Source organism: Ptychodera flava, chromosome 10 (genome assembly GCF_041260155.1).
Source record: "Ptychodera flava strain L36383 chromosome 10, AS_Pfla_20210202, whole genome shotgun sequence".
Classification (NCBI taxonomy): domain Eukaryota; kingdom Metazoa; phylum Hemichordata; class Enteropneusta; family Ptychoderidae; genus Ptychodera; species Ptychodera flava.
Window position 1 is genome coordinate 917,140 of NC_091937.1, and position 14,998 is coordinate 932,137.

The window sequence follows — 14,998 nt, forward strand, 5'->3', positions numbered from 1 at the left end:
CAAATTAGTGACTGCTGTTGACTTATGAAGAAGAAGGGCTTAGTCCCTTTGAAATATCTGAGATATGTATAGGAAATACCACGAGTTGTTGTGGGTTTACAATGGAAACCGTACAGTTTCGGTCGGAAGTTTGTAAACGTCATGAGGCCGTAGGCCGAGTGACGTTTACAAGCTTCTGACCGAAACTGTACAGTTTCCATTGTAAACCCACAACAACGAGTGGTATTTCCGACTTATACCACGAAATATAACGAATTTTGAAATCAAATTGATCCTTATCAATGCGAGTACTGAACGGCCATGAAGTAAATGATGATCGATACCTATTTACATATGAATCAGCGGTGGTTTGATGAAAAACCATGTGCGTTCTACGCAATGCTTGTGCTCTGATTGGCCCATTTTGAAACATTCACACCTGGTTGAATCAATTATTTGTAAACGTGGAAGTTCTCCATTTCTTTTGTGTCAAGCCGTCGTGGAGGATAGACGTGACGGACGGCTTCTCTGACATTTCAGAAGGCGAATATGATAGCGACATCGAGCGGTACGTTTCCCAATTTGACCTTTTCAAGTTTGATACCGCCACTGCCTCTGTCGAACAAGACTTGCAGGAAGATTTCAAAGTTACGAAAGCACAAGAGCTGTCACGTTTTGCCGAGCCTGTGGGTGCAGAGGAATTAGCTGAAATGCAGTGTTCACGTGTACCAAGAAATACAACCAAGTCTACTAATTGGGGCGTCAACGTATGCGATTCCTGGGGTCGAAACAGAAACCAACGCATCACAAATTCAGGACAAATTCAGGAGTGAAAAGCAGTGAAATGTATACACTCGTGCCTGCTCTTACCAGAGATATTGAGGCAAGTGAGTTATGTTTTTGGTTGTGCCGTTTTGTTGTTGAAGTTCGCCAACAATGCGGCTCACAATATCCTTCCCAAAGCCTGAGAGTGTTGTGCAGTGGTATACAACGGTATTTGCGAGATGAATGTCGCCGTCCAGATCTGGCTTTCATGGATACCAATCGTGGAGTCCAAGACTTCCACCATACAATAGACGGCGTCATGAAAAAGACAGACAGGAGTGGCATAGGTGTGGAAAAAAGACAGGCCCAACCGTTTACTTGGGACAAGGTTTTCTCCATCGACAACGCCCAGAACTTAAGTTACGCTGTGTATTTTTACGTCTCGAAGGTTTTCGCTTTGAGAGCATCAGACGAGCACAACAATTTACAGGCAGAACAGTTTGTGTTTGGAACGAATAAAGAAGGAGAATTTGTCGAATTCCATGGACGACCATGCAAAAATAATCAAGGTGGTTTTTACAATTCCCGCAAAGTACCATACAAGAATATCCGCCAGTATAGTGATCCATGAATCCACGCTGTGTAGTGAAGCTGCTAAAGAATTACTTGGGATTAATTCCAAGTAAAGGTGCATTCTACCGTCGGCCACTATCAAAGAAGACAACTACCAATGCCATAAAGTTCTCTTCCCAGAAGATTGGGATTGACACAATCCGACAGTATACAAAGAAAATGTGTGAGATTGCTGGCATAGATGGATACCACACTGGGCATTCTGGCAAGGTAAATTTCTGCATTTTATTGCAAGTGTTTCTGCAAATTTTTAGATGTTTCATTCAACAATTCTCAACATATGATAGTCATAAATTGATTTCTCTATTTAAGGTTTGCCTACACCATTTTCAAATATATATGCTTATACACTGAGACATCCCTTTCATTATATTCTTCAGGTTACAGCAGCAACTTCTCTATACAAGCAGGGGTTTGATGAACAACTGATAAAAGAAAGAACTGGTCATAGATCAGACGACGGTCTCCGCGCTTACAAACGCACTTGCAGCTCCCTACAGAAGAATGTATCTGATGCATTACAACCACCAAAGCCCCCCCGACTCCAACGCCGATGACGAAGATGCTGTCACCACCGCCGCCGCCACAAATGTGGCCGTAATATCTCGCCAACCGAAAGACACAGCCTCAGTAGAAGCTCAAGTATCGGGAGACGGTGACAAATGTGCATCCAATGATATTTGTATATCAATACAGAAAGGTTCAAAAACAGTGACCATAACTATGTGGTGACTTCAATGTTACATTATATAAAATTGCAATTTGCACAAAATACTTTGGTGTATTGTCCGAATTATTTGGGTGAAGGATGTAATGTATGCAAATTAGTAAACCGCCACACTTTTTATTCATATGTAAATTAGTAAACCCAACACTTCTATTCAGAAAAGTGTTGGGTTTACTAATTTACATATGAATAAAAGTGTGGCTGTTCACTAATTTGCATGAGAACAAAAGGGCTGCAGTTGGTTTTCACAATTATATGTACGTCCAGGACAAAGGGTCACATGGCCATTCGTAGTATAAATAAGATCAGAGTGGAACATTAATTTACAATAGAACATCTATGTTTAAAATATAGAGAAAAGGTGTTAAGGTTCTCATATCAGCTTTCAAGAGCAGGCTGGTAAGAGCACTGTAGGTTGTGTAATTACAGGGCAAAAAACTCAACTATATAGACTACCTTCTGCTCTAGGAAATTATTTTTAAAAGTGCTACATCACATACAGTAGGAATCTTGCTGCAATACTAACTATAGCATTTGTATTGATGTACTGATATACAGTACGTTCAATTACAAACTGCTAATATGATACTCATAGCACATGTTATTACAGTACATTTGGTTGAGATATTCAGTATCCAGATTTTTCTTTTGTTGCTATATGCAGATTTCTTTTTCTTTGTTGCTATTTGCTATGTAAATTTGTAAATCATAAAATTTGTTTATTTACACATCAAAATATCTACATCTGTCAAATGTTTTCAACAGCTCTATTTGTAGGAGAAACATCTCAAATTGGTTGATTTTGTCAAACTCAGTTCTATTTGTAGGAGAAACATTTCAAATTGGTTGATTTTGTCAATCTTCATTCATGCACAAGTTGACATCAACAGATATTTCCATCATCAAGTTTGGGCTAATGTGCAGCGCTGAATAAGATCTGACCCAATTGGGTAGCTGAATCTTACCAATATAATGAAAACAATACAAATAGACTCCCTAAGTGGCTGTGAATAGTGAAAATGGACCAATCAGAGAAAGAGCTTATTCAAGCTGCACATCAGCAGTCAATTTTATGACTGAAAAGATCATTTTGACAGAGTGACATATTCCTGTTTTAAATTTTTTGTTAAAATAGCTTTAGATAATGTAGTTTTCATTCGGTATTTCATCACCCCTACGAAATGTAACTCCCCCTGTAAACAGTCTGTCTAATGTCTCAATAGAGCATAGGAGAAAAGAGCCAATAGCGTACCAATATATGAGCATTAAGGCAAGAGATAATCGCTTATTGTTACACGTAATTAGGGTTAAAGTTACGTGCGTTTGCTTTGAAATGAGATTGTTATCCAACCTGACAGATCCATGAGTCAATTTGTGAAGTTCTCCCATGTAAAAAATTGTAAGCTGTGTTTCTTTCCCCTCGACTATGCTTTTGATTAAATTTCCGATGATTTGATCCAGTTTGCGTTTTTGAGAGATGAGTCTGAGAAGGGTCAACTGTACCAGAAAATGCATGATGATGATCGAAAAAATGCTCCATAGTGCTCCGATGACCGACAAGAACAGTTGACCTATTGTTGTAAAACTTAAAAAAATCTGCATACTACAGCTGGCAAAGTTCAATTTAATTTTTGCCAAAAATAGGCAATATTTGGTGACAAATAGTTAAAGTTACTGTAAATTTACAAGGGTCAAATCATGATTTCTAGGAGAGGTACCTGGCCAGAAAAAGCATCCATAGAAGTAATTTTTGATGTACTATTTATGTCCGTCACCATCTTACCATAGTAAACCATGTGTGTAACGTTTACATCTAAAAACTACCGAGTGCTGAAAATAAAGGGTGAAAAGTTCTGAACTCACAACAATCTATAAGCCTAGGTTTACACAGTTAATTTATTTATGATATTGGCGACTGAGGGCTCGCTAATTGGTCAATCATACTATGCTCCATTGAGACATAATCCGGACTGTTTAAAGTTGTTTTATTTTGTGTCTTTTCCATCAAGAGTTTGTATTCTAAATTTTCAATGGTCATAAATGCATGGCCCTGAGTAAGAGTTTTGGACTTCAGATCAGTATGTTAGCTTCATTTCCTTCCTCTCTTCCTCAACCTTACAAACCTTACATGAGTTTTCTAAACACCTAATGCCATATTGTTTGATCTTCTCATCACACACATTATAACAGACATTTGAAGTAGTGTGTACCTTGGTTTTCTTCACCGTGTCCAAGAAGATTACTATCAATATCGGGCTTGGTGCAATCTTGGTGGTTTGATGCAGCAGGTACTGATGATGGTTCACTGACAGTGGATACATGTGACAAGGATCTATTGACTGTACTGAGAGAGGATGGCCATGACAATGGTCTATTCATAGCTCTTGGTGATGCAAAGTCAGCTGGACTTTTAGTATGGTAACCTAACACGCAAATTAGATAAAATTACCAAAAGGTTACAGCAATATAAAAGCATTTGTTTATAACTCAGTATTTAAACAGCATGACTTTCGGATTCTGACCAGTTTTTCCCTAACTGACTTAGCTTTTCAGTAGATTCTCAGACCTGATGGAAATAAACTAATTACGTTCCTTGCCATGGGTCTACATTAGAAAAATACTGTCAAGGACAGTGTGCTCACATTCGGTTTGAATTGGTCCATTCGAGAAATATTTAAACCAGGAAAAACAAGAATGACAAAGCAAATAAGGTCTCCAACTTAGGTACTGGAGGTCATCTTTAGGAACATGCATATCAACTTCTATAGCAATGGGACAAGCAGATCCTAAATACATAAGCAAATGTCAACAACAAAAAATAGACAGAGAAGGTTTGATAAAAAGAAAAGGTGGGAGTGGGTAAAAAATGTACAAGGGATCTGGTAAAAAGCAATGCTACTTCATCAATCTTCTAGACCTTACCCCCTCCTAAATATGAAATGTTCCATCCCTTGGTATTACATAACGCCAGGAAATGTATTTACAACCTTGGGGCAGTGTGCGAAATTAAGAGAAAATAGCTTCAGGTCATAAGGGCCTGCACCAAGTCAAACCTTCCGGTCCTCACAGAAAACTGCCGGTCCTCAATAAATGTAGTTGTTAACGATCATTAAAGTCAACACTCTCTCCACTGATACTATACTTTTGAATGTTGTAATATTTAATTTTTCATGTACATGTACTTTTATCAATAGAGTCAGTAAGTATTCACTCAAAAGGACTATTTGTTCACATAGATTGCAGAATAATGTTAGTGAATGATCATGAATCATTCATCTACTGTAACATTATCTGGAATCTGAAAAAGATCACAGCTCTCATCTTTCTCACTGCCATGCGCACACATTTATCAATGTTTTCCACCATGGGGGGACTATGAGACTAACAGGAGAATTTGACATTTTTTTTCTAGCCATATCAAATCCCCACTTTCGGACCATAAAATGATGTCAAACACCCAGGGGCCGGGGAATACAGGCTGATGCACTGACTACATGTGGATGATGAAAGCGAGACAGTTTGTCTCTCATGACTTCCTATGGGGGATCATGTTCTCTACATGACTGTCTACAATTGTACACTACACCAGGGCATGTAATATTGTGATTTGAATATGGTTGGCGAGCTGAAAATCACTTCTGAAATTAGCCAACGCGAGTGGTAGCAGAGTGAGTGAATACCTTAGTACCCTGAAAACGGTCATGAATAAGGGGAGTGTATGAAGAATTTTTTATGCAAACATTGATCACTACGTCTTTTTTATTGTAATGTAAAACAGAAGGAAGAAAATACTTGGTATGTATTTTGATATGACGTATGCATTACTTTCAACATTTAAAAAAAATAAATATGCTTAAATGTGACCTCTGTTGCATTCATGAAGAAACAGATGAAGTTATACTTTTAATTAAAAGGACAAGTATCGTAACTTTTTCTTGATTATAGAAATTGCAGACAACTTGAATGGCACACGTCACCACTCGCGGAAATGAATGCATATTTTCTGACCATTATAAGAATCTGCATGTACGGACGTAATTCATACTGATCTGAATGTAATCAGCTGCTCCGTGCTATGCACGTCGACTCTTCGTAAATGTAAAACGTCGCAACACAAAAAATTCCTATGTTGCGACAGAAAATATGCATATTTTATGATCTCATCGCCCTTTGAAAGCTTAAATTTTATCAAAATGAATCTGAAAAGTTTGACAGACACTATATGCTGCTAAAACGATCACAACACAATCACTTTATGATACCGTAAAATCTTAAAAGACGTAATTTTTGCGACATTTAGGCCTACAGCCAAGGATGACGGTGAGTTTTGCATGTCTGTCGTAAAACGGTATACATCGAAACAATTTGAAGCCCTACTCTCGTCCTATGAGAGTATACACGACGGATTGTGCAACTCGACAAAACTGTTACAAAACTGTAATTATGATAAGGCCGCTCTGTTCTATAAAATGTACACTTGTTATCACGTCGATATATCGTGGTAACAGTCGGTCTTGTGAACTTTGGTTGAAGACCAACGAGCAAGCAAGATGTTCTGGCGGTCCACAAACAAACGTAGCGAAACGTGAACTTGACTGTCGACTGCAGGTAACACAATTTGGCTGTCGTATAACATCTAGTCCTTATATCGGGCGTAGTTCAAAACCATGGAGGTAAAAAATACCTCCATATTCAAAACCAAATATGTTTCGTAGTAGGTTTTTGCCTTAAACGCTTCTATGAACCGCTTATGTTTTGAACGCTTGAATTGAAAAACGAAGCAAAGAAAACGGAGTCAGTTTTATAAAATGAAGGTCTGTATTATGTACATTTGTGTACATGTAAATTCCGAAAACTTTAAGTGTGGAACTAGTGAAGTGATTCTGGGTGGTGTTATCATGTGACACAGATATGCTAACATTACCAGGGTTACACTCACTAGACGAGTATTATTATAATTTTATATCGCATTGTTGCACCAAAAGCAATCCATTCCATTATTAGAATCTGCATGTACGGACGTAATTCATACTGATCTGAATGTAATCAGCTGCTCCGTGCTATGCACGTCGACTCTTCGTAAATGTAAAACGTCGCAAGACAAAAAATTCCTATGTTGCGACATTGTCACCCCCCTCCCGTCTGGCGTACCATAGATCGAATTCCGCACTACCAGGACACGAAGTGCGATCAATATCCCCTGCTGCCCCGCACTCCCACGGTGGAAAACATTGATAGGTGCATGACATTCAAGTCTGAATCATATGATTCAAAGTTAGTCATCATCTGCATCTGTTACAGGTCTTGACGGAGAAATTTTCATAATCTATTCCAAATTCAAGTCGGTCATAAGGACCGACATGATTGCTAAAAACTTTCGGCCCGACGAGAAATCAGTCGGTCTTGGACCGTCGGACCGACGTTAATTTCGCACACTGCCTTGGGGAGTTTTTAATTAATGCGATGAGTGTTACCATTCTAATGTAAACAGCACTTAAGTTAGTTACAGATGGTGAAATGCCTTCCACTGTGGGCGGTGATTACAACATCTGGAATTATCCTGGATCCAAATTGAATTATCCCGGATCCAAATTTCTCATCAGTTCTTGTATATGTCTTACATAGAAAAGTTGCAAAAATTGGTCCCGATGAAAAAATTCACCTTAGCTTTGTTTTCTGGATCAAATTTTCCTACAATTTGATACCCAATATGACGAAATTATGTTCAAAGTCTTCAAAACTGTCTCACAACATATCCTGGGTTGGTGTTAAGGTCACAAACTGAGAAAATTACGTAAAATATACAAATTCGGGGGTTTCCCAACACTTTGAGCAGAATATTTATCTAGTAACATCCCTCGGGACTTTATACCAAATTACAAAGCTATCAAACAAGTAATTTTGAGAACAAGTTTTTTGGACCAAAAATGACAATATTGTCTTAAAAATACAAATTTGTATATTTCAGGACAATTTCCACACTTCTAACTATTGTCATCTCTGTACGTCTGTGTACCAAATATAAAAGCTGTCTGTCCAGGGGCTTTAAAAAGAAAATACTGTGTAAGATTTTTTGACCAAAAATGACAAAATTGCTCCAACATAGTAATTTTCCCAATTTTGTCATAATTTCAACAAATTATAAGAGTAACACCCTTGCAAAGATCCAACCCAAATTTGAGAGTGATTTGGCCGGCGGTTTCAGAGAAGAATAATTTTTACTGAAAATGAGAAAGATCACCAAAAAATTCAGCAAAAATACAAAATTAAGGATATCTTCACAATATTCATAAAACTGTATAAGGTTCACCTAAGGTACTTGCACACAAATTTTCAAAGCAATCAAAACAGTGGTTCTTGAGATATTAATTCTTGACCATTTTCACCTTTTGTAAGCTCATTTGCATAATTTTGGCAATGCAGACTTCATTTGAACAAAATCCCATCTAGACCCCAGGATGCATCCACACACCAAATACCAAGCTGAAATGTGCAGCAGTTTGCGTGTTTTTGATGTTGACGGACATACTGTACATACATACATACATACATACATACATACATACACACATACATACAGACGCCATCGACTTCAGCTTATACGATAAACTCACATTGGTATAACCAAATGTGAGCTAAAAATGAACACCAACTAAGAGTACCTACTGATTTTGGGTTGGTAGTGAGTATTTGATCAATCAACATCATACTGCTGCTGTTCAAGTTTGTTCAAAACATAACTGCATATTCCTGGATGTCCATGACTTTGGACAAAGAATTATGATAAATAATCTACTGGTATTTTCTCTGACACCACCGTATACAAGTGCTTTTCACAGAGCCGTACAACTCTGAGCAGGCGGCTACAAGTTGTGCAGCTCTGCAAAAAACACAAGTGTACGATGCCGTCTATCAGAGAAAAATTCCACTGGATGAAGACTCTTCTTACCTTTCCTTTCATGTGGATGAATTAAAATTACATTCACAGATTGCAAAATTATTGTTGCAATCTGTGTCTTATCTCCCAGGATTACTTTCATTTAATGAGTTAAATGGTCCATCACAAGGAGATTTACAAATAAGTTACAGGGTAAGTTCATTCATAAATTCGATCAAGTTGAAATTTTGATAAATGAAATGCTATCTTTACCAATCAGACATACCGATTTGTCAAGTGAACATGTCAATCATTGTCTCACACTGTCCGAACGCCAAAGTAAGTTGGCCATCAGCGGGCATCACGTTTGTGATGGACAGTTACAGTATTCAAAGTTATTTAGTATATTTTCAAAAATATTTTCAACATAAATGCAATGACAAGATTTAAACGGTAGTTCTTATTCTAAGAAGTGTCGTGGCTTTTAAAAATATGAGCTTACAATCTTAAAAAGGTTCCGTTTGACGACACCAAGATTACCTCATTGCATGCTTGTGGGCACAACACTGCTGTCACAGACCTCTGCTGCTGTCAACTCTTCAATCCCTATCCCGATCGTCAATGTTTACGGTTCACTGACTTCATCACATAAAAATTTCTGTAAATTTTTTATTGGAATCAAACCTTCAGCATAGGGATGTAGCAAAGACATAAGCTATCATACTGTATCCTGAACTCTGCATTGCAGCACTGTGGAATCCAATGTATTATCAAAAGTTTACTTGGACAACAGAACAGAGTTTTTGTCAAGTAGGAAAATTTGGATGTATCTACCGGCGAGATATGTGTCACTGCAAACATCAAAGTCCGTATACAACAGTACCGGTGGAGACCAGTGACAACAGCATTGTGTCCACAAGCAGGCAATAAAGTACACTCTGTGTGTCATCAAACACAATTTTTTCAGTCCCACCAAGCTTCTTAATATTTTAAAAAGCTGTGGCATCTCTGTTTCTACTGTATCGTTTGATTGAGTCATTGCATTTACTTCATAAATCTATTTGGAAATATTCAAAATAACTCTGAATACTATGGCTATTCATCACTAGTCACCTTTGTGGGATGATGGGTGACCTGCTTTGGCATCAGGACAGCGTGAGACTATGATTGACATGTTCACGTGACCAAATCTATATATTTGATTGGTGGGGATACCATTCACGTATCAAAATTTCAACTTGATTGGATTTATGAATGAAAGTACCTGTAAATCATTTGTATATCTCCTGGGTGAGGGGCTGCTTTACTCATTATATGAATTTAGCCGGGTAAATAAAACACAAATAAATGATAAAAATAATTTATCACAATAATTTTGTTCAATCCACATTGAAAGAAAAATAAAAAGACAGTTTATGTGATAAATATATAATCCCATAGAATTTTTCTCTGTTTCATGTCATTGTATACGAGTGTTTTTCGTGGAGCTGTATAACTTTGAGCTGAATACCATGGGATTATATATAATAGCGTCCAGTAGGCAAATCCTTTTCACAGGTAACAAATTATTAGATTGCCCTTGATGTATTTTCTATTGTTTTATTCCAGTCTATTGCTAAAGAGGCTTTTACCAGCTGGACTCCCAGGTGTTTTATCTTGTGTTCCAATCACATGTGAGATACACTCATTCATCATCCGTTTTAAATTCTGCAAAATAAATACATAAGATTACTTGTAAGTGAAAGGTTGAACTATAGCTCACAAAGTACTGTAATAGATCTTCATTTATACAGAATTTTCATCTACAGAAAATAGTGGTCTGAAATGCTTCATATACAGTATTTAAAAAATGACAGACAATCATACAATGAAACGGCCTAAATACCTGATACTAACATAAAAAGAAGTGGCCTACTAGGCACTATAGCTCTGCTGTGAATTTCAGGATCATCTCCAGACATGTATTAAATTACTTGACATGATTATAATAATCTGAATGACAGCAAGTTTTATCTATGTCATAAACCAAAGGACCACACTATGTATGTCCATAAGCAGTCTAATCACCCGCAAACTATTATTGAACAAATACCTGATGCAAGAAGCAAACGAATCTCAACAATATCCAGTGATAAAGGCAGCTTTGATAAATGCAAAGGTCACTACAACACAGCAATGCGGTCTAATGATTACATGGATCAAATTCAATATGTTGAAGACTAACCAATCTATGATGAAACGTAATAACAGGAAACATAACATCACGTGGTTCAACCCCCCTTCTACGTTTCAGTAAAAAGGTGGAAACTCATATAGGCAAGAAATTTCTTCAACTTGCAAGTTGTCAATAGACACTTTCCTAGGGGGGTCCAAACTCCACAAGTTCTTCATCAGGAACACAATTAAAGTGAGTTACAGCTATACGAAGAACATGGGTAGTATAATCAAATGGCACAATAAGAGGGTAATCACCAGAGGCCAGCATAAAGATCAACCGGCTGATTGTAATTACTAGTGTAAGGTAATTATATCTGTCACTTTAAGGGCCAGTGACCAGCTTTTGATTTTTTATTATTTTTATTTTGTAAATTTGTAAATTTGATGTTCTACTCCAACAGAATGTACAAATACCCATTATTTAGTTTGTCCACAAAGCACTATGTGAGGAGATGGGAGGGGGGTTTATACTCAAGCAACCCATATAATCTGTCATACAGGCTGAATTTATGCTAATTTATGCATAGTTTCTGAGAGTCATAGAACTATCAATGTACTGGAAAAACGTCCCATTTTCCTCACAATGCAGATATAGGAACTTCAATGTCCTATTGTTTTAACACTTGGTCATAGTTTCTTTGATCTGAAAAGTAATTTTACCAATTGTAACCACATATTATACCCTCTTAATTTTTTCTGTTATTGAGTTAAACTAAGGTAGGAGCTTGTACAGGGATGTTCAGCCTTTTCAAAAATACTCTGTAAATGGTTTACATATATCCCCACATGTTCCTTAGTGTCACAAACATACCTGAAAATCTTCTTCACTCAGTTGTGATAAGTTTCTTGGTTCACAAGCAACAATTAGGAAATCCAAACCCTGGTTAGCCCACCTATTTTTGCACAAATAAACAAAAACAGATTTAATAATTATAAAAGATTGAATTAATTAAAATTTCATATTCTTCTCTGCAGACATTATAAGCAGCAAGCAAGGGTGTCTGGTTATGCATATTACTTCTCTGAGTAAATCATATTTTTGGGAAAGCCAGGTGATTATTATTTACACTAAACATGCTAATATTTTCCTGATAGGTCCAGAATACTTTACTAAATAGCATATTTTACCATTTATAACCCAAATACGACAGGATAACCAGATATGAACAGAAAATGCTCACGTTTCATTATATATTGCAGTTATGTGTAAATTTGAACCTTTGCCACATGTTTGCAACTTCATTGAAAGTGTTATGATCAACATAACGAATAATATTCACCACACATTAATTCTGAAGGTCATTAAAATATTCAAATATGTAATTAGCTGAAATACAAAATAACCAAATTTCTCATCAGTTCTTGTATGTCTTACATGGAAATGTTGCAAAAATTGATCCGCAATGAAAAAATTTACCTTAGCTATGTTTTCTGGATCAAATTTTACTACAAATCGATACCAAATATCACAAAATTATGTTCACAGCCTTCGAAACTGTCTCACAACATATCCTGGGTTGGTGTAGGTCACAAACTGAGAAAATTACCTAAAATATAAAAATTTGGGGCTTTCCAACACTCTGAGCAGAAAATTTATCTAATAACAGCCCCCGGGACTTTGTACCAAATTACAAACCTATCAGACAAGTAATTTTGAGAACAAGTTTTCTTGACCAAAAATGACAAAATTGTCTCAAAAATACAAATTTGTATATTTCAGGACAACTTCCACATATCTAACTATTGTCATCCCTGAACATCTGTACACCAATTATAAAAGCTGTCTGTCCAGGGGCTTTAAAAAGAAAATATTTGTTACTATTTTTTGCCCCTAAACAGTAATTTTTTCAATTTTGTCATAATTTCAACAAAGTAGATGGATAACACCCTTGCAAACATCCAACCCAAATTTGAGAGAGACTGGGCTGGCAGTTTCAGAGAAGAAGAATTTTTACTTAAAATGAGGAAAATAATAAAAAAATTCAGCAAAAATACAAAATTCAAGATATCTTCACGATATACATAAAACTGTATAAGGTCTACCTTAGGTACTTGCATACTAATTTTCAAAGCAATCACACCAGCAGTTCTTGAGTTATTGATTTTTGATCTGCATTTTCACATTTTTTAAGCTTCTTTCTATAATTTGGGCACTGCAAACTTCATTTGAACAAAATCCAGTGTTCTCCCTAAATAAGGTAACAGGGGCGTGGCGCCCTTTGTAAATTCCGAGCGCCCCCTTGCCAGAAATGAAAAAGATTTATGTTTTGAAACAAAAAACAATAAAATGTACGGGAAAAAAAGTTGACAGTGATTTACAAGCAAAATGCGAGCGTGAGCGTCGATCCTAGCAGACTGCAAACGTAATTCTCATCGATCTTGCAAATCTCGCGAGTTTGTGATGTCATCCGAGATCATAAGCCCATGTGCAACTCATCGTAGGCAGCCATATTTGCATGGCTCAGTCCGTAACGTTACGTTAGCCACGGTCCCTCCATAGGGACCGTGCATTAGGTAACCGACTTAGCTGAGTAAACATGGCAAGGAGCTGGAGGGTAACCAAGGACAGCAGAGTACACTGAAGTTTTTATGGGAGGTTAGAATTTTGTTTGTGTATTCCTTCCCAAAGCAAAATAACCTAATGTTAGGCTCGGTCGGACGTGTATGAGGATGAGAACACGTGAGTGTTATGGTGATAATTTTGACATCGATAAATAAATGTATGTCTCTAGACTCGCTATGTTTTCGTTTTCAAATGTAATCTTCATTGAAATCCGTGAACTGTAATAAAAGTTATGGAACACTGTTTCAGATCTCTTTTCCTTTGAGTTTTTTATACGAAAAAAATATGCCCCCAAGCCTGAGTTTTATGGTCACCATGATAATTTTGACATCGATGAATAAATGTATGTCTCTCGCTATGTTTTCGTTTTCAAAAAATGTAATCTTCATAATTGAAATCAGTGAACTGTAATAAAAGTTATGAAACACTGTCTCAGATCTCCTTTCCTTAGAGTTTTTATACGAAAAAAATCTGAAAAAAATACTCCCCAAGTGCCACCAAATAACACCATTTTAATCTCTGTTTTTCAAAAGCTCCAAAGGCAGGAGGGGGGACACCCCCCTCCTGACCTCCCCCCGCGACCGCTAAAGCGGTCGCTTGTGGTGCTTCGCACCACGTCTTCGCCCTCTTATAAAAAAATCCTGGGGAGAACACTGAAATCCCATCTACAGCCCAGGATGAATCCACAAACCAAATACCGCACTAAAAAGAGCAGTGGTTCGTGAGTTTTTGAAGTTGACGGACATACTCTACGTACGTACATACCCAATACATACATACATACATACATATATACATACATATATACATACACACATAAATACAGACGCCACCGACTTCAGCTTATATGATAATCTCACATTGGTATAACCAAATGTGAGCTAAAAAACAGCAAAAAGTACCCTATATTTACATATACGTAAATTTTAATAAATTTTAACATGATTTGGACAAACCTGACTGAAGTCATTCCAAGGAAACTCCATACCAAATTTCAAATCAATGGTAGGGTAGTTTCAGAAAAGATCTTTTGACCACAAACAGCAAAACCTGTCTCAAAAATGTACCGGTAAATATGCAAATTTCACAAAAATTTGAACGTGCCTGACCTGCATACCAAATTTGAAAGCAAACGGACAAAGACTTTCAGTGAAGATTTTTTGACCAAAAGTCAGAAAAATTGCCCAAAAATACAAATATGCAACTTTTCACATAACTTGAAAGAATCTTACTAAAC

At 36.9% G+C, this 14,998-nt stretch overlaps 1 protein-coding gene across 3 annotated transcripts in view; it reads right to left on the reverse strand.

Moving 5' to 3' along the window:
• The window catches only part of LOC139141701 (mitogen-activated protein kinase kinase kinase 4-like), a 112,478-nt gene that overhangs the window by 45,106 nt on the left and 52,374 nt on the right, over nt 1–14,998 (reverse strand). For all 3 annotated transcript variants that reach the window (XM_070711298.1, XM_070711300.1, XM_070711301.1), the window contains exons 13-15: nt 12,010–12,091; nt 10,613–10,688; nt 4,315–4,527 (exon numbers count right to left, since the gene is read on the reverse strand). In XM_070711298.1, the coding sequence (XP_070567399.1) occupies nt 4,315–4,527; nt 10,613–10,688; nt 12,010–12,091 (371 nt within the window). The remainder of the gene's footprint in view (nt 1–4,314; nt 4,528–10,612; nt 10,689–12,009; nt 12,092–14,998) is intronic.